At 35.9% G+C, this 18,716-nt stretch overlaps 3 protein-coding genes across 5 annotated transcripts; all 3 read left to right on the forward strand.

Moving 5' to 3' along the window:
- The first annotated feature begins 1,824 nt into the window (after nucleotides 1-1,824).
- On the forward strand, nucleotides 1,825-8,429 carry LOC132628239 (protein S-acyltransferase 21). 2 transcript variants are annotated; one of them, XM_060344004.1, is made up of 10 exons: nucleotides 1,825-2,266; nucleotides 3,595-3,708; nucleotides 3,812-3,932; nucleotides 4,436-4,638; nucleotides 4,782-4,850; nucleotides 5,115-5,186; nucleotides 5,308-5,436; nucleotides 6,685-6,765; nucleotides 6,867-7,073; nucleotides 7,453-8,429. In XM_060344004.1, the coding sequence occupies exons 1-10, from the start codon at nucleotides 2,222-2,224 to the stop codon at nucleotides 8,359-8,361; spliced, it is 1,950 nt and encodes a 649-aa protein (XP_060199987.1). In that variant the 5' UTR covers nucleotides 1,825-2,221; the 3' UTR covers nucleotides 8,362-8,429. The 2 variants fall into 2 exon arrangements, with proteins under 2 accessions (XP_060199987.1, XP_060199988.1); XM_060344005.1 differs by having other exon boundaries at nucleotides 1,826-2,266; nucleotides 4,454-4,638.
- A 615-nt stretch (nucleotides 8,430-9,044) lies between these two features.
- On the forward strand, nucleotides 9,045-11,807 carry LOC132628240 (peptidyl-prolyl cis-trans isomerase FKBP18, chloroplastic). 2 transcript variants are annotated; one of them, XM_060344006.1, is made up of 6 exons: nucleotides 9,048-9,408; nucleotides 10,183-10,253; nucleotides 10,340-10,426; nucleotides 10,561-10,710; nucleotides 10,779-10,838; nucleotides 11,411-11,807. In XM_060344006.1, the coding sequence occupies exons 1-6, from the start codon at nucleotides 9,174-9,176 to the stop codon at nucleotides 11,474-11,476; spliced, it is 669 nt and encodes a 222-aa protein (XP_060199989.1). In that variant the 5' UTR covers nucleotides 9,048-9,173; the 3' UTR covers nucleotides 11,477-11,807. The 2 variants fall into 2 exon arrangements, with proteins under 2 accessions (XP_060199990.1, XP_060199989.1); XM_060344007.1 differs by lacking the exon at nucleotides 10,779-10,838 and having other exon boundaries at nucleotides 9,045-9,408.
- A 1,163-nt stretch (nucleotides 11,808-12,970) lies between these two features.
- LOC132628241 (dolichyl-diphosphooligosaccharide--protein glycosyltransferase subunit 1A) lies at nucleotides 12,971-18,642 on the forward strand. The gene is made up of 10 exons (XM_060344008.1): nucleotides 12,971-13,215; nucleotides 14,137-14,181; nucleotides 14,378-15,012; nucleotides 15,096-15,243; nucleotides 15,315-15,491; nucleotides 15,762-15,830; nucleotides 15,928-16,017; nucleotides 17,470-17,628; nucleotides 17,703-17,927; nucleotides 18,075-18,642. The coding sequence occupies exons 1-10, from the start codon at nucleotides 13,114-13,116 to the stop codon at nucleotides 18,264-18,266; spliced, it is 1,842 nt and encodes a 613-aa protein (XP_060199991.1). The 5' UTR covers nucleotides 12,971-13,113; the 3' UTR covers nucleotides 18,267-18,642.
- The last annotated feature ends 74 nt before the right edge of the window (nucleotides 18,643-18,716 follow it).

Consider the following 18,716-nt stretch of genomic DNA (forward strand, 5'->3'; position numbering starts at 1 on the left):
AACTAAGAGCCTGTCAGTTTGGTACTTAAGAATTGAGACAAATATACAAGTCCATGATGGAAAAAACAAAGAAACAAACTTTAGTTTAATTAGATAGACAGTTCACTTTTCCTAAGCAAATGTTCACAGGTCAAAGCTGTTTATTATATTCATTTGATTAAGTTACACTTACCTAAACATCCACATGCATTTCAATTATCGTTTTCATTGATTCTATTCAGTCATCATTTAACTAATATATTAACTTTATCTCATCTTTAGGATTTTCTTGGCTTTAATAATTTTTTCTTGTCATGGCGGCATATTAGCCACTTGTTATGCCTTTTTTGCAATCCTAAGAAATCATCAATAATAATTAGACTTTTTTTTTACTAGTAGTTGAACTCTCCTCAAAACAAGTAAAAATGTTAATGATGGTTTCCTTTTAATTATGGTCCATTTATATTTTTATTATCCTTTTGAGTTTCTATGATGAATAACAACATAAACGTCAGTTTTATAAGAATATATATATATATATATAATGGATGTCCACTTAGACACTCATTTCTCTCTTTGTAGTCAAAAGGATTGATGATGTTAATGTAATAATCAAGTTGAACGGAAAAAGAAAAAAATGTCAATATTACTATCTTAGGTTCTTCGAATACTTCCTCTAATTCTTTCAACTTTCATTTTTATTTCTTCCTAACACATACAAAAGCTGACTAATTTCTTCAATTTTCTAGTACTCTTATGCCACACTTAAAGTTACTATTAATAGTGTCACTTTATTAAATTTGTAAATATGACCTAGCTTAAAGATCTATTAAGCTGACTGCTTGCAAGTAATAATTTGGAAAGAATTTGCCCCTTAGTTCTGTAAAAGGTTAATGTTGCACACTGACATTATATTGGAATATCATACTACTATTATTACTATGTACAATTGAAAGTACTTGTGATTTGTGAATAAAGTGAAAAAAAGAAAAAAGATGATAGCAGTAAATTTAACAAAAATAAAATCTTACACTTTTGGTAGCTCGAGGATTCTGTTAACCACATCGAAAAGTGGAAAGTAAAAAACAAAAAAAAAAGAGATCATTACACTTTATTCCATCATTTACATAAAATGTATATTTGGTTCCTTAAATAAAAAAAATATTATGGTCAGAGCATTTTTAGAACTACCTCACACTAAAAAGACGGAATAAAAGTTAAAATTTTCACATCTTTCAGATAATGGAATACCAATGGACCCATCTTTCAAATAATGAAACATCAACTGTACGGAATTGAAAAGGACCAAAAATTTTGAAAAAAAGGGAAAATTTTGAAGCCGTTTGGACTTTGAACATAGAGAATTTTTATCTCTCTTTTTTTTTTTTTTTCAAATTCTTTCAAAATATTGGACTGATTTGTTGCTTATTTTTTAAGATATAATTTTGTCAAGTCTGAAAAACTGATTAAAATTTTACAAAACTTTAATTGTTTTCTCAAATGAAATACACGTTCAAATACTATTTCAACTTTCAATCATTTTCAACTTTAACTTCAATATACTTTTTTTTTAAAAAAAATTTCAACCAAATTTACGTGCAACAATAACAACAATAATAATAACATGTCCTATGTAATCTCACAAGTGAAATTTAATAAGAGTAGCATATACACATATTTTAATAAGAGTAGCATATACACATATCTTGAAAGGTAGAGAGACCGTTTGCTAAAAGGAAGAAATAAAGGGGTGAAAAAGATAGTAGAAAGAAGCCGGCTATATGTCATAGTCAAAAAATTTCTTGTTTTTTATTTTTCCGAAATAGTATCTTTTTTAGATCATTCCATTTCCATAATAATAACAGAAAAGAACACTTTTCGTCTTTCTTTTAGTTACACTTTTTTCTGCATAATGTTTATACACTACTTTGAATTCTATAACCAGAAACTCACTCTTTTTTCCTTATTTTCCTCACCCACTTTCTTCCTAGTTACATCTTTCATCTTCTTCAAATTTTCCAAAACCCTAAAACTGAAAAATCTAAGTTAATGGGTCGTCTTATTTCTTGATTTTATTATCTGGGTCGTTGTCAAATTCTTATTTTTCATTGTAGCATAAACAAAGCAATAGTTTTTATTTTCTTTTACTTCAAGAACAGTAGTTTGCACAGTGGTACTACAATTTGGAGTGTTGTTATTTGTAGTGTATGGTTTGAGTTGAAACGGGTTGACCCGGTTCTCTATGGCTAGGCGTCATGGGTGGCAACTACCAGCCCATTCCTTTCAGGTTCTTTCTTTTACTCTTTGTTTTAGTTGGATCACTTGTAAAGTCATAATGTTGGTGTTATTTAGATCTTTTTGGGTATTCAAAGTGGGATTTTTGTTTGGTGGTAGAGTAGTTTGTTGGCATTGCTGGTGTTTTATTTAGTCAACTGCACTTGTACTGGCAAAAGCCATAATGTTGGTGTTATTAGATCTTTTTGGGTGTTCAAAGTGGTTTTTTTTTTTTTGGCTTTGGTGGTAGAGTAGTTTGTTGGCATTGCTGATGTTTTATTTAGTAAAATGCATTTTTACTTGCAAAAGCTATAATGTTAGTTTTCTTTGTAGATTTGGGATTTGCTCAAATTTTAAGTTACATTTGCTAAGATATTTCTAGTGTTTCACATTCTTGAAAAATGCGATCTTTAACTTATGAGTAGGTATCTGACTTGAGTTGGAGTTGTTGTATCTGGATATTCTAATTGGTTTTGAGTCTGTGATGAATTTGGAGCGAAGAAGGTGAAGTTGCCAGTTTGGCCATGAGAATTATTCACTTTTTTTCAGAATAATTTTTCACTTTATTTCAAAATCAGTGTTTGGTTATAAAATCTCGAAATCCAACTTGGAATTGGATTCCAAATTTGGAAAAGTTCTCCAACTCTATCTTCTTAAATTCCAAATAAAGTGCTCTCTTCTCTCCTTTGCAAAAAATATAACCAAACACAACTCCAACTTCATAAATTCCAAATAAAGTGAAAAATATTTGGAATCTATGGCCAAATGCCAACTTTGTTTGTGGGAGAATTTTTTTTGACGGGTTTCTTTATTCTTATTACGTATTATTTTTTGCTCTGACAAGTTTTAAAGTTTATGGTGATAACCCTGCATTGTAACAAGATTAAAATTTCTGTGACGGTGACTGAGATCTAGCTTTCCATCGCTCGTAATGCAATAATGCATATATGCTTCATCCAGTTCCTTGTTAGATAAACCGTACAACTTAGTCTAAAGAGGTTTTAGCTCTGAATCAAGTTCACTGGATTGAGTAATGCAACTATTCCGTATATGTCCTTTTAGTTTGGTCCCGTGATATTATTTCTTGCCATCCATCTGACAAAATAAAATACTTTATTGGTTTATTGGTTTAGTTTTGTGTGTTGTTCAGCATGCATTTCTTTCTTCAGTACTCATTTTCCCATTTCCCATGTCTCTGAATGATAAATTCTTCTGGAAGGTGCAGTCCTTACTTATGATTAGTGACATCATATATTATCGGCCTTTATGATTAACTAATATGATCTATTGTTGCTGTGCAACTCGAAGCTTATGTACTCATTATTCCATGTTGCTGTGCAGGTTGTGGCTATAACAGTTTTCTGCCTGCTATCTGTTGCCTTCTATGCATTTTTTGCTCCTTTTCTAGGAAAAGACATCTTTGAGTACATAGCAATTGGTGTTTATTCCTTCTTGGTGAGTGCAATAGGGATGAACCTTCTTGCTATTTTTGTTGCAAACAATCCATCCTGTTTCATTTTCTTGTTACTTTTTGTCATCTTTTAACTCTTGATTTCAGGCTCTGTGTGTGTTTACGCTCTATGTTAGATGCACAGCAATTGATCCTGCGGATCCCGGGATTCTCATTGAAGTTGACAAGTCAACAGCCTATCAATCACACAATGAAATAGAGTTGCCTGGTTAGTTTTTAGATGAAATAGGATCCTCTTATTCATCTTCCACGTCCCGCTGTAGGCGTTGTAATTCAGGAACCTGTAGTGATGGCACTAAATGAGGAGAGGGCAGCTGTAGAGGCAAATAAATTTAAATCTTCAAAGGGATTAAAACAACCTGAAGAAACATCTGAATTATCTTTTTGGTGGGTAATCAAAGATCAAGTATTGTGTCTATTAGATATGAGTTGAAGATAAACTAGTAAACCCTGGCATGTGACCTTTTAGACTTTTGGAAATATAACTGAACAAAATTTTAAGATTTATCAACTTTTACTATTACTCATGAACTAAAAAATAGTCAAGTTTTACTATAGTTAAAAATAGGAAAATGATTATCAAATGTTATGTATAAAGACTTTGTCGCTGCATTGTTGGGGAGGGAGTGGGTGAAAGATGGAACATCGGTATCCATTTGGTAATTTAACCATGATCCATCTTCTGTTGGCATCTTGAACTGCTCGTGATAGGTGATATATCTGCTGCAGGGGGCCCCAGCAAGGAAGGGTTCCGAGATGGAGGAACACCTGCAAGTGATGCTTCAGGTTGCTGTGGAAGCGTCGGAAAAGTCCTCTGTTGTTGTTTCGTCATTGAAGACTGTCGGAACGATGATCAATTGCTTCAGCAGAATGGAGATGAAGATGCTTTGTTTTGCACATTGTGTAATGCTGAGGTATACCATTTCTCATCTGCTTCTTTCTCTCTCTAATCTACCCTGCATCTACAGTATATCTTTCTCCTGCAACTTCATCCAAATGTTCAGACTTTATTGGGCATACTGGAGAGGCATGAATAAGGTGTTTTTTCCTTATGCAGGTTCGGAAGTTCAGCAAACACTGTAGAAGTTGTGACAAATGTGTTGATGGATTTGATCATCACTGCCGTGTGAGTTCAAATATGAGTTCTCTTCTATTTTAATTTTCTGTTGGTACATGATATAATGGTTGGAGGAATATGCTGAATCTGATTTACTATTCTAGGAGTTCAAGATAAGGGTATTTTTGGCAAATATAAATTACTAAACAAAAATATATTTCATTTCATGCTGTTAATAATGTACGCTATTTCATATCTCCCTTTTGCAGTCATTATGATTTTTCTGTCACTATCATCACATTTAGTGTCATGTCGGATGTGTACTTTTTACAGTGGTTGAATAATTGTGTGGGAAGGAAAAACTATATCACATTTGTGTGCCTGATGGCTGCCAGCTTTGTCTGGGTAAGTCACTTTGAGATTCTTTCATTTTATCTCCTCTTTAATGTTTGGCAAGGCATAATCATTTCTTCACCCTTCAAAATAAAAATAAAAAATAAAATTAAATATGTTTCTTTGCACGTAGCTTGTCTTTGAAGGTGGAGTGGGCATTGCGGTCCTAGTTAGATGCTTTGTCGATAAGAAAGCTACAGAAAATCAGATAACAGAGAGGCTTGGAGAAGGATTCTCTAGACCTCCATTTGCTGTTGTAGTGGTATGTAAGCTAGTTTTTTACTTGCAGAAGAACTATTCTGATTGCTGTGTTAGTATTTAGATGCTCTGTGTGTACTTCATTTTCTAATTTGTCTTTGTTAGACCATAATTTATTGTGGGAGTTGTAGTTTAGGCTGGTATTGTAGTTGGAATTTTTAGATGTGTAATCCACTATGCTAAGGTCATAAGTGTTAGGCTGGTTGAAGCAAACTTTTTGAAGGAAAGATATAATAACATTTATGTATCAAGGCATTTGAAGCAGCTGGTAAATTTGAAATGTGCAAATCATAGTGCCAGAATCACCATGTGTATATGACATACAGTGCTGCATAGAACTTGTTCCATAATTGAAGCTTTGTAACATCTTTTGTGCCTTTCTGAGAAATTGTAAGTGTATTATAAACATTGCATAAAGGAGGTGCTGTCAAAAGTATTTACAATCAAAAGCAAAAGTATGTCCCGTCTATTCTTAAAGGGATTCTATCAACCATATCACTTCTTCAGCATCAGTACTAAAATACTATTTAAACAAAACAAAAGTAAACAGTTTATTTGATCTTCTAGATAGGGTTTTCTTTATCTTCAAAGCACCTCACATTCCTTTCCTCCAGACAGTCCACCAAATGCACGCAGGTGCGCCACAATTTCTTCTGTTTCTTGCTTCTCCCCTGATGTACCAGCACTTTAGCAGCTCTCCAGTATTTATAGGCAAGTAGGCATGCACCATATGTATTTTGTATGCCCCCAGAGTTCATATTATCATAGCATGATTTTACAGTGAAAATCATATTATCCGGAAACAGTAACAATTCAGCAAATCTGCCCGTCAGAATCATTCTTATTCCTCCTAAAATTGAAATTCCATCCATCAAGAATCTAAACTTGCTTCTTCCATTAAGGAGAGCCCGCGGAGATCTGGGAACTGTTCTTTGAGAGGAGCATGGTCAATCCAGTTACCACCGCAGAAGAAAACTTTTCTACCACCACCAATTTAAACCCAATAGTGCTCACAAATTGCGGTCACAGGTTCCTTGCGTTTCTCCATAAGCTAACCCCATAGGAAGCGGTACCATTTCATCATCAAGCTGTTGTTATGATTTTCAAATTTCTGATGCCCAAAACCCCTTCCTTTTTGTTGATATTGTTGTGGACAACTTCACTAAATAAACACCCTCTTTTCCTTGTTCTCTTGTGCCTTTTCTTGTTCTCTTTGGGTTTAATCCTTTTATTTTTTATTTTTCTGTTTCAGGCCTTATGTACTGCTGTTTCTTTCCTTGCAACCGTGCCTTTAGGTGAACTGTTCTTCTTCCACATTATTCTCATTCGTAAGGTATGTCCGTTCATATCCTCATTCATTCTCGGTTTTTTGTTTGTGTATGTGCATGCTTATATATAAAAGATATCTGATTCTGCTATAATGCTGTATTATAGGGTATTACAACATATGAGTATGTTGTTGCAATGAGATCTCAAAGTGAGCCGCCTGGACCCTCTATAGATGGAGGTGATCAGCAGAGTTTGCCATCATCACCGACCAGCTCTGCAGTGACTGCTATCAGTGGAAGAAGTTCTGTTGGGATGAGCTTGCAACATAAAGGTGCTTGGTGTACTCCTCCAAGAATCTTCATGGACCTTCAGGTTATACTTCTTTCATGCTTCTAGTTTTGTACAAGGGACCAACAGCAGTCCATCTTAAAAAGACACCCGTGGTATGCATTTACTTTAAACTCCAAAAATGTCATCTGTTTCTGCCTCTTCCACAGTTTTAGTTCAGTTACTTGTCCCTTCTTTGGTGCTTGCTTTTTGCTTTTCAGCTAAAAATAAGTTAAGTCACATGGAATTGATTAAGAAAGTTCTCACTTTTTCTCTGTGGGTGGAGAGGGTATAAGGGAGGGGGAGGAGAATGGGTTCTGGATAAGTTTTTACTTAAGCAACTGAGCTCATACATTCTCCTTGAGCAAATCAGTCAACTATAGAACCGTGATGCTAATTTCAATCCTTTAAACACCCCGTGCAGGATGAAATTATTCCTCATCTTGAGCCTGGGCGATTGCCATCTACTGTTGATCCTGATGCACTAGATAAGGACAAAAAAGGATCCCACCGTCCAGTCAGAATTAGTGCATGGAAGCTTGCAAAATTAGATTCTAATGAAGCAATCAAGGCTGGTGCCAAGGCTAGAGCTTCTTCATCTGTTCTACGTCCAGTTGGTGCCAAGCATAATCCTTATGACACTGATCATTTGTCCAGTGGCATGAGCGGTAGAAGCAGTCCAGCTAGTACTAATCACGGATTTTATGACAGTAATGCTAGAGCTGGGACCTCAAGGTTGTCTCCTTCCAAAAGCTCGTATCCGCCCAGTCGTGCCAGCAGGGACGATATAGAAACATGCAGCCACAGCATGAGTAATATGAGCAGTCCTCTTGCCCCTAACCTAACCCCGTCTCCATTAGCACTGCAGCATCACCCTTCAAATAGAGACCACTTCAATCCAATATATCTGTCATCTGCAGATCAGTCTCCTTGGTCAGCAAAGGCATGCCAGGAGAATGAATCTCCTGCCCCTGATAATCTCTCAGAGGCATCCACAAGGAAGAACAATACGGGCACTCCAGAGAACACTAGGTCATCAGTTTTCTGGGATCAAGAAGCCGGGCGATTTGTTACTGCTAATACTAACAGAGGTGCTGGTTCTACTTCTCAAGTTTCTGGGACAGAGCTTACATACACAGGTCAATCTATATTTTTCGGAGGGCCTTTACTGAACGAGAACGCGAGCAGAGGGGCAAGAAGTGGCGGTACGTTGTCTGCTGGTCCACAGCGAAGTTACTATAAGGGTAGAACACAAAGAGGTGGTCAGCTTCCTGTATTTGTTCCTAGTGATTCCCAGCAAAATCAATTTTCTTCACGATTACCGCGAGACTAGTATTGTATTTATTGCACTTGTTTTTATCTTGAGATATACAGTTAGGTGTCCATTTTTCAGCTTCTCAAGTTTTGCTTCGTAATATCTTTCTTTGATGCGCAACTGAGTAGATTCTCCATCTCTCTCTTTCTTTCACGACACTCCAATTTGCAGAGAAAATTAGAAGAGCTGTGCTATTGGATACTAAATAGCTATAAGATGAAATTGCAGAAGAGAAATTTGCACGATCAGTGGCAGATGGAGAGTATAATTGACAGCTCCAACTGAACCACACAGCATGCTTAAGATATATATATATATGGATCATCACTAAATCTTTTCAATTTAATCTCATAATTCGGAAAGTGTAATAGGTTCTATGACAATAACTCGAACAACAAATGGTCAAAGCTGCTCCTGAACTATGCGAAATGGAACAACTTTAACTCTCATTACAAAGTGGCCGCAAATCTATCTCTACAATTACTAAAGTGACTCAAAATTGACCTTTTGACTAATAGACCTTAATTTATGTATTTTTTAGCTCAAATTTTATGCCACGTGTAATAAAACCATTGTGGGTCAAATTTACCTTTATACTATGCTTATGATTCAATTTTGCCCTATGAGCAGGATCCACCTAATAATGTAAAAAATACTTTTTTATTTATTTCCTTTGCGAACTAAAGGGAAGATGAAAGAGGTAGCTTAGGATATTGTTGCAAGGGAAATGACTCTCTCACCCCTTAACTCCCTTCAACGGCCTCAGTTTGGATAGAGCCAATCAAGAATGACATAATTAGTATACTACACTTCTTGAAAATCCTTTAGCCATGGCTGCAACACTAAGCATTCAAGGATCATGCATCATAAAAAATTCTTCAAATTCGTCCAGTCCCCAGAATGACCAGCAGCTAAAGCAGGTGTTTTTAAAGTTACCAATTTCAAGAAGATCTGTAATTCTCATCTCTGTGTTGCCCCTTAGCCTCAGTTTGGTTCCTCAAACATCCATGGCTAGAGAAAGGCGCAATAAGAAGAACATCCCTCTTGAAGACTATCAAACTAGCTGTTAGTCCCTCTTCCCAATTATGCCTTTTTAACTTCATTTTTCAATATTGGGTGCAATTTCCAAGTTCTGATACTGGTAGTCTCATAAATTACAAAATTTACCATAGTTCTGATATGTACATTGAAGTTATAACTTATAGTAAAGGTGGAATTCTATCGGGGAAAGGAGATTTGAAATGATACTTGGAGTTTTCCTAAGTATTATTTTGTACCCCTATTTTTTTTTTTTGCCTCTTAGTATCTACAAAATATGGTCATTGATGCTAACTTATGCTTGTATAATGATGAGCTAGTGCTGGAAAAAGTAATTTTTTTACTTAACAACAGACACTTAAGATAAGTTATCAATAGTTTGAGTTTGAGTTTTTAGAATTTTGACCACACGGTTCCGTATTACATATGGGTTCTGAATTCTAGAAAAGGAAGCTTACGTGGTTTTGGATAAATTATTTTTCATAATAAGTGGATAACACAAATACAAGATTTTAGCCAAAGCTATTGAGTTCTGCTGAACCCGTAACCAATACTCTAGCTCCGCGCCTAAAGGTACTGTTTGATACTTTGGCAAACATGTAACATAATTCCTCTATCTCATCCATTAGGACATTGCTGTTGAGTTTTGACCAATCTTTACTGGCAAAATAATCAAATCAAATCGAAATAATACTGTAGTCATATATAAGTAATAACCTGATTGTCAATTGAAAGAGCCTGACAATATCATGGATACGAGTCCATGAATATTATCTTTATTAATGATTGGTTTTAAAGCAGCTGATGGATTGAAGTACTATGATATTCTTGAAGGAAAAGGTCCTGTAGCTGAAAAGGGCGCCACTGTACAGGTTTCGTCGTCGTTCTTGTAATTTGCACACATGTCGATTTCCAGTTGAGACTGACCTATTTCTGGCTTCCCTCCTGACTCCTGCAGGTACATTTTGACTGTGTATATCGTAAAATTACTGCAGTTTCAAGTCGAGAATCTAAACTGTTGGCTGGAAATCGTAGCATTTCACAGGTCTGTTGTGATGACTTCTTTCTAATAAGAAATGAGTATGCAATAATTGAGTTGACATCTTACTAATAGACATGTATTTGCTGCCCTTGGTTTACACTCGTTACTGATACATATGTCTTTCTACTTTTAAGTAGCCTTACGAGTTCCAGGTTGGAGCTCCTCCTGGGAAAGAGCGGAAACGTGATTTTGTGGACAATCCAAATGGTTTATTTTCTGCTCAAGCAGCCCCCAAACCTCCAAAAGCAATGTACTCAATTACTGAAGGGATGAAAGTTGGAGGAAAGGTGCGATGATGTTTCTTTTCTGCCTAAGCACATAGTTTTATTATTTGCTAATGGTCTCTTTTGCTCAGAGGACTGTGATCGTTCCCCCAGAAGCTGGATATGGCTCAAGGGGAATGAATGAGATTCCGGTATGAATCTCACTTTTTTCCCTTCTTTGTTATCTTAGCTAAAAACAGTTATTATTATGGTTTGATTCTTTTGAAAGAATGTCAAGCTACCAAGGTCGATGAGTTCACTGTATCTGTCAAATCGCATTCAGTTAGAAGTGAGTTTATCTTGAGAGTAGTTTGTGCTCAAATGCCATCACAATCCTGGTATTCATTCCAAGGTCTAACAACAATGTTGCTTGCGTGTTTAGTAATTAGTTATGCAATGGAATAAGAATCTCCAACCAAAATTCTCGACACAATCAGTTATAGTACATAGCTGGTAGAGATTAATGCAGCCCTCTCGTGCCCTTTTAGCCAAATTGACTGTAAATATCTTGGTCATTTAGTTATCGATGTACTTAATTACCTGTGAGTGGTTGTTTTCAGCTCCACTCACCAACTAGGGAAAGGAGAAGCTATTTGCGGATTAAACAACACTTCTACTATGAGTTCTTGGCTGAAATATCTTGTTTGATTTTATTGGTGTTTGTCGATTATCTTCAACTCTTTTGTTTCCGAGATTTAATGAATATTCAACTTCTGTGGTGCAGCCAGGGGCTACATTCGACCTGAATATTGAACTATTGGAAGTAAAATCAGCGGAAGGGAAGAAATAGGTGCCCGGACTGTAGAATATATATGCCTTGCCTTTCCTCTTGTTCATTATTGTAAAAGTTTTGTTCTCTCTCATGAACACCAATCTCTAAGGAACCGATAGCAGTTCTCACTTACTCTTCACGTTACTTGAACCACGACTTACTGGTTGAAGGTGGAGGTGCCTCACCAACTGTGCCAACTATTCTCATCATCGTCAACATTTTGTTAACTTAGCAAGTGATTCTTTTAGCTTTTGAATGTAGAAGCTCAATATTGTCCCATGAATTTTGTTTCTCCTTCATGTTAACTATTTAATGTTTGTATGTAGATGGAGTAACTCTCTTCCCCTTTTTTCCCATTCTTCTTCATTTTGTACTAGTAATATTTTGCAACTTCATAACTTCCCACGTTGTTTGTTACAATTTAGAGAGACATCACACTAGCTAGGTCGAGAGAAATCATGGGGTGTTGCAATAGAGGTGAAAAAGATTTAAAAAGTCCATCGGGAAGTTACACTTTCTGGCTATTGTGACAATTAGTTACCAAGACTATAGTGTTGTGACTTTTAAGTGACAAAATAAAATTGTGCGACTTTAGTGCAATAAACTTATAGTTGTGTGAACATTTGTGAAATTTAGCTGATGGGAAATGAAAATAATGAATAAAATTATTTTCTTTCAAAGCAAAAAGTGGCAACCCATATTTCTTTTCGTTTCTTTTATTTTATTTTTATTTTTCTTAGGTCGATAGTGTACGAAACAACTCAAAAGAAACACAATTGCTTATCTCCCCTTATTTTGCCTTTCCCGTCGTTGAGCTAAAATGTAATTTGAATAGTGTTGAGTTTATACTTGCAATTTTCTATGAAAAACTACAAAGAGAGAAAATCGCTACAAGCATACAAGTGTGATTTTAATAGGTAAAATGTGCGAGTTCAAAAAATAGCGTATTACTATAAATTAATGAATTATAAGGAGAATACTTGGTCAGAATTTGATCTATTAAGAAGATTTTAATTGTTTATTTTTCTTTCTTATTCTCATATTTGGCAGAGAGATTTTCTTTCTTCAATTGATTATGTCTTAATTTCAAAATAATCCGAATCAATTATATAATTAATTTACATCAAATGCACTTATTCATGACTAGCGGATTTTTAGGGCCCGTTTGGCTAGGGATAATTTTCACTTTTTCCGGAATTGTATTCCGAAGTCATGCTTGGACATAGAATTATTACAATTTTCCGGAATTCGAAAAACTCCAAATACCTATTTTCACTTCAAATCACTCACAAAAATTCAACATTTTTTCAAGTTGTATTCATGTCCAAACACAGCTCTAATTTTCAAATATAAATTTTAATATTTTCATAAATTTTACATTTTTTATGTCCAAATGCCACTTAATTCTTCGATTTACAGTATTTATAAGAAAAGAAAAGTGAAATTTACAGCTGATTTTAAAAGTTAGACGAATGAAAAAGGGGAAAATATTTATTATAAGAAAGATAAGCAAGTACAGGGTGAAAACGACATCGCAAAGTATTAGGAAGAGGGAGGGTTTATTTTAGGAGCCTTCACTTATAGATCTCCGGTTATGGTCGTCTGATACTTGTCCGATCTTATAGTGTTCAAATTAGCATAAGTTTTAAAGGAAAATGACGATGTCGCGTCTGAATTTGCTCTTTATAGTTATGGTTATAGTGGCCCAGTCGGCACCTGCACTTTCCGATCTAGTCATCTCCAAACTTGATCGCAAGGTACCTCTCAATTTAGTTTCCGCCCTTCATACAAATATTGGTTTGTTACTACCTTCCCCCCTCTATGATATTAAGGTTAATTGGATTATAAGACTTAAGATCTAGTCATCAGTATAACTTTTTGGGAAGAATTTTATACTCTCTCCGTCCCACCAGTTTATGTGATATTTGAAGCTAAATTGGATTAGATTAACTCAATATTTTAAGATTAAAATTTATATATTAGAAAACCACATGAAAAGTTCTATAACTTATTGCAACTTTTCTCATATCAATTTGGGGAAACAAAATACAATCTTAAAATGTTGGTCAAAGTTCATGCAGTTTAAAATTAAATCTCTCGGGAAGCGAAAAGTATCGCATAAATTGGGACAAAGGGAGTAATTTGCTAAGTAATTTTTTTTTTTTAAAGCAGCATTAAAATCAAGGAGTTGTTGTTGCAACTTTTTGTTTTACCCTATATTGGCATCAAGGGAGCTGGCAGTTCTTAAAAAATAAGAGCTTTTTGGTGATTGGCAAACTTAACTGTATAATTGTTTTGCAGAATATTTATAACTAGTGGTCTAACAATGAGAGTTATTTGATGCCGATCCACTGTTTCTTTTTATTTTCATTTTGTTTATTCTCAGGCTCAGAGCAAGTTGAATGTGGCATAGAATGCTTATATATGAGTAATGATAATAATAATAATAATCTTTCATCCCCTTTCTTTGCTAATTATCTTCTTAAGATTTAATGGTCCGCTGCAGCAGTGTTTGGTACTGTTTTTGATTGTCATGGTCGTTACTTGGGTTACCTGTCATTTCATATCTTGGTGCCATTTGCGAGAGAAAATCTGAGCTGTTAATTAGACTTGGATCTAAATTGCAATTATCCATTCAATAATGCTCACTCCTGGCTGTCATGTATCTGGTATTGCAGATTGACCTGACCTCTCAAGTAATGCGTGTGACTGCAACTTTGAAGGTTAGTGGTTATTGCTCGCGTTTTTTGAGAATCTGGACAAGTTTATTGAATATTACAAACTACAGATAATAGATGTAGTGGTCTATTTACTTCAATCCAGAAGCAATTAATGTATTTGAGAATTTGCAAAATCTAATGGGCCTAGTGCTACTACCTAACTGGTGATGCTTGTATTATTTCTTATTTGTTTGTTCAGGTAGAGAATACCGGTAATGATCCAATTTCGGAGGTTTTGTTACCATTTGGAGATCACCAGGCAAAAGATTTAGCATATTTAGTGGCAACAACCAGTGAAGGGAAAGGGAAAACTAAAACTTCTTCCAGTAGCCTACCTATTAAAGTTGTTAACCCTGAAGGCATGCCACCATCATTGGCTTGGTACTCTGTCTCCCTACAAAAGGAGCTGGCAAAGGGGCAGAGCGTGAATTTGGAAGTCAGGACTGCATTTACGAATGCACTACAGCCATTTCCTGAGAAAATTACTCAAGCTGATATCCAACTTCTTGTGTTCCAGGAGAGTGCCTACTATCTTTCTCCTTATGCAGTTAATGTCCAATCTCTCAGTGTTAAATTACCCGAACCAAAAGTTGAATCATATACAAAGTTAGAGAACACCAAATTTTCTGGTTCAGAAATTAAATATGGACCTTATGAGAATCTTCCTCCTTTGTCATACTCACATATAGCGGTACACTTTGTGAGCAATAAGCCATTCGCGGTTGCCCAGGAGTTGGTGCGAGAGATAGAAATCTCTCATTGGGGAAATGTTCAGATCACAGAGCATTACAACCTTGTCAATGCTGGTGCCAGAAGCACTGGGGAGTTCTCAAGGTACTATCATATTTTCTGATTAAGTTCAAGAATTATTAAGCTGGTATATGTGACCAGGAAGTCTCCCACTTTTAACATCACAGGCTAGAGTACCAGTCCAGGCCACATCTCAGAGGTGCATCATCATTTAAACATCTTGTTGCCAAATTGCCTCCCAGAGCCCATTCCATTTATTACAGAGATGAAATTGGCAATATATCAACATCCAATGTATATGGTGACTCATCAAAGGTTAGAAAACATACTTTGTAAAGCTTTTATGCAGCTTGTTTCTAGCTTAACACTATGATCTCTCTTTTCAGACGTTGCTACAAATTGAACCTAGGTATCCAATGTTTGGTGGCTGGAGAACTTCTTTTACCATCGGCTATGGGCTGCCCCTTAAGGACTATTTGTTCCGTGCAGAGGGGAAACGTTTCCTAAATATATCTTTTGGTTGCTCAATGGATGACGTGGTAGTTGACAACCTTGTTGTGAAGGTAATACTATTATAAGATCTGAATAAAGCCTTTAGTTCCGTATCTTTCATGGTGTGATTTCAGTGTTGTCACGGGAATCTAAAACATGGATTCTTTAGAAGATTATGATATATTTCGTGCAACAGAGGGCTTATGGTATAGTGTGATTGTATGGGATTCTTTGGGTCATTGTGTATGTTCGGTGTCTACTAATTGCATGTAGTTGACTTTTTTAATTTTTTTCTTGAAAAGTTCTAAATGATAAATACGGAATTGTTTTGCGGAGAACAGGTTATTCTTCCAGAAGGTTCAAAAGATTTTTCTGTCTCTGTCCCATTTCCTGTCAAAGAGTCAAAAGAGGTATGATTTAATCTTAGTTGTCCCCTCTGAAGTTCCGCTTGTATGATAAAGTTTGTTCCTCTTAACTTTCTATTACTTTTTATGCTTTTTTTTGCAGATGAAATTTTCCCATTTGGATATGATTGGTAGACCAGTGGTTGTTCTAGAAAAGACGAATGCTGTGCCTGAGCATAACCAATATTTCCAGGTACAGAAGTCCATCCACATTGCTATTAAAGAACTATATGTGAGTAGCATTGCATACAGGCGAAGCTAAGCCAAGACCATTTTTGGCATGAGTTAAACTCGGTGTAGGTAGAATAGTTCAGCTATGACAGCCTCAAAAAAAAGGATTAGGCTTGGTTCAATCTGAAAGGTTTAATGGTGGTACTTAAGCTGAACCTGAGCTCTATAATCTAGACAAGCCTTTTGGATCTGGAAGAAGAAGAGGCTAGAAAGAAAATTACAGTGGTGATTTATTGGTAAGATCTCCAGGGAAATCTCGGCCGCTGGTCTATTATACAACAACAAACTAACTACAATGGTTACAGCCAGTCAGACATCCTCTATGAAATGGAGATTTAGCATATCAGACTGTACAAGCATTTCAGCATATGTTTGCTTGCATATGGCTTATTCACATGCTACCCTGGGCATATGTTTGCTGGATCAAGTTATTTAGGACAAATATTTTCATTCTCCAGAAGAAAGAATGATGAAATTATTGAAATAAAAACCATTTATAGCTGTGCTTTTGTGACAAACCCAAATTGTAAGACTCATATTGCAACTTATCTCATTGAATTCAGAGCATAAGACAAGACCCCATTGCATCTTTTCCGTAATATCAACTATGACATCTAACCTATCAGTTGGATAGGCATATTACTACTCACAATGATGTAACATGTTCCACCAGTATAAGTTAAAAGTTACGTAAATTAAACCTTACATCTTTCACTCCGATTTAAATGGTTGGGCTAATTGGTTATTAGAAGCACAATGTGTTGTTTAAGATTCCTTACTCTCTTTCCATTTGGGTCAATAAGTCTAGCTGAGTACTGCTTAGTTGAGCTAATCATCATGTCATCAAGACCTCTTGGTTATTCTACCTTAATGTCGTTAAGGCATCTGCTCAGAGTCATGCCTGAAAGAAGTCTTCGGATATCAGATAAGAACAAGGATTGTCTCCTTTGAAGGGATAAGGCTAGCTGAATGTGCTTGGGATCTTGTTGGGGTCTCCATGCTTCTTTCTTTTCCTTTTCTTTTAGTGGTTTTTGTAAGGGATTTCATACAAGAATAAGTAATGCTTACCTCACCATTCTGAGGTTTCAATGACATCCCTTATATAGGTTTAGAGTTTAATTACCATGCAGAAAGTTTCTGTCCTGATCTGGAAAAACATCTTATCTCTTTGCTATTTTCTTTTCAGCCAGTGGTGGGGCAATACCACACATTACAGCAATTGTTCTCCTTTTTCTATCGCACTGTTGGCTCTTTTTATGTTAAGACTTTCCAGTTCATTAATGATGGCCATTCTATATATCTGGGAATTACAAAATCATAAAATTCTAATCATCTGCTGTATCTTTTGAGTACAACTTTCTGTGTTTTGGCTTATGTTTTACATAGGTACTGACAGATGAAGCTTTGGTGACAGGTCTATTACAGGTTCAGCAATCTGTCACTGCTTAGGGAACCAATGATGTTAATTTCTGGATTTTTGTTCTTATTCCTTGCATGTATCATATATATGCATGCGGACTTAACAATCTCGAAGTCCTCTCCTTCTTACCTTGCCAAACTGCAGTGGGATGAGGTAAGCTAGTAGTATAACCACTTTTCGTGTCAGTAGTACAGAAAGTGCTTTAAATTTTCCTTCGGTATTTTCAGGTGCAGACTGCTCTTCAGCAGATCCAGAGCATAATGAATCGTTGTTTGGGCATTCACGACCAACTTGAAGCATCATTGCGAGATCTGTCTAGGACTGGTGATGTGCAAGCATGCAAAGCTGCTCGTAAATCAGCTGATAATATGTTGAAGGAGCTTTCAAAGGATTTGAAGCCTTTACTCTCATTTTTGCAGTCTTCTCCACTGGCTACTTCATTATATTCCAAGGTTCGTGTCTATCTATTCTGTTCTTGCGGATAGTTATCTTGATAAAAGTGCATTAATTGAAGCACTCACAGATGGTTGGCCCCATCTTATCAAATGAACTCATTATCAGTGTATTACAATGACTAACTTTCTGGCTGTTTTATGAAGGTTGAGGAGCTGGTTGCAAAGGAGAAAGAGCTGCAAGAGAAGCTGATAGCGAAACACACCACAGTTACAGATAGTTATGAAAAGAAGTCTGTTGGGCGGGATATTGAGAACCGTATTGCACCAATCCAGCAAAGAATTACAGCCTTGAGACAGGAAGTTGATGATCTTCTGGAAATAATTGATGAGATATAATTTCAGCGCTGACAACTTCGACCCATTAAACCATTATAATGGTTCATGTAGTCAATGTAGGTTCAAATTTTTGTTGCGAGGCGAACAGCGTAACGAGAGTTCAATTTCAGAATTTAGTTGATGCAGCCACATGCTGTTGAGCACCTGAGTTCTTACGTGGGCTGCTGAAGCTTCTTGGTTGAAAGTAAAATGAGTTAGCAGTGACCACTGTTTTTCATATTTATGGAGCAGTTTAGTTAAAGTATTCTAGTGTAATTGGGCTCAAAGATCACCAAATTTCTGGTTACTTATCATAGTACATGCATTAGTTGCATATTACTGGAACTTTGGGACTAAGTTGATTGAATTATTATAAAGTTCGACGTCTAGTCAGGAAGGATGCTAGTTTACAAAATTTTAGCAACTTTTCTTGTTTCTTAAAGGACTGGAGACTACGAAGGGTGGGTTTAT

The sequence above is a fragment of the Lycium barbarum genome, chromosome 2 (genome assembly GCF_019175385.1).
Source record: "Lycium barbarum isolate Lr01 chromosome 2, ASM1917538v2, whole genome shotgun sequence".
NCBI lineage: Eukaryota > Viridiplantae > Streptophyta > Magnoliopsida > Solanales > Solanaceae > Lycium > Lycium barbarum.

Coding starts and splice junctions, on each gene's coding strand:
- LOC132628239 (XM_060344004.1), top strand. CDS start 2,222: ATGGCTAGGCGTCATGGGTGGCAACTACCAGCCCATTCCTTTCAG. Junction 3,709..3,811: donor TTGGTGTTTATTCCTTCTTG/GTGAGTGCAATA, acceptor TCTTGATTTCAG/GCTCTGTGTGTGTTTACGCT. Junction 4,851..5,114: donor GATTTGATCATCACTGCCGT/GTGAGTTCAAAT, acceptor TACTTTTTACAG/TGGTTGAATAATTGTGTGGG.
- LOC132628240 (XM_060344006.1), top strand. CDS start 9,174: ATGGCTGCAACACTAAGCATTCAAGGATCATGCATCATAAAAAATTCT. Junction 10,254..10,339: donor AAAAGGGCGCCACTGTACAG/GTTTCGTCGTCG, acceptor TGACTCCTGCAG/GTACATTTTGACTGTGTATA. Junction 10,711..10,778: donor GGATGAAAGTTGGAGGAAAG/GTGCGATGATGT, acceptor TCTTTTGCTCAG/AGGACTGTGATCGTTCCCCC.
- LOC132628241 (XM_060344008.1), top strand. CDS start 13,114: ATGACGATGTCGCGTCTGAATTTGCTCTTTATAGTTATGGTTATAGTG. Junction 15,013..15,095: donor AGCACTGGGGAGTTCTCAAG/GTACTATCATAT, acceptor TTAACATCACAG/GCTAGAGTACCAGTCCAGGC. Junction 16,018..17,469: donor AGCATAACCAATATTTCCAG/GTACAGAAGTCC, acceptor CTTTGGTGACAG/GTCTATTACAGGTTCAGCAA.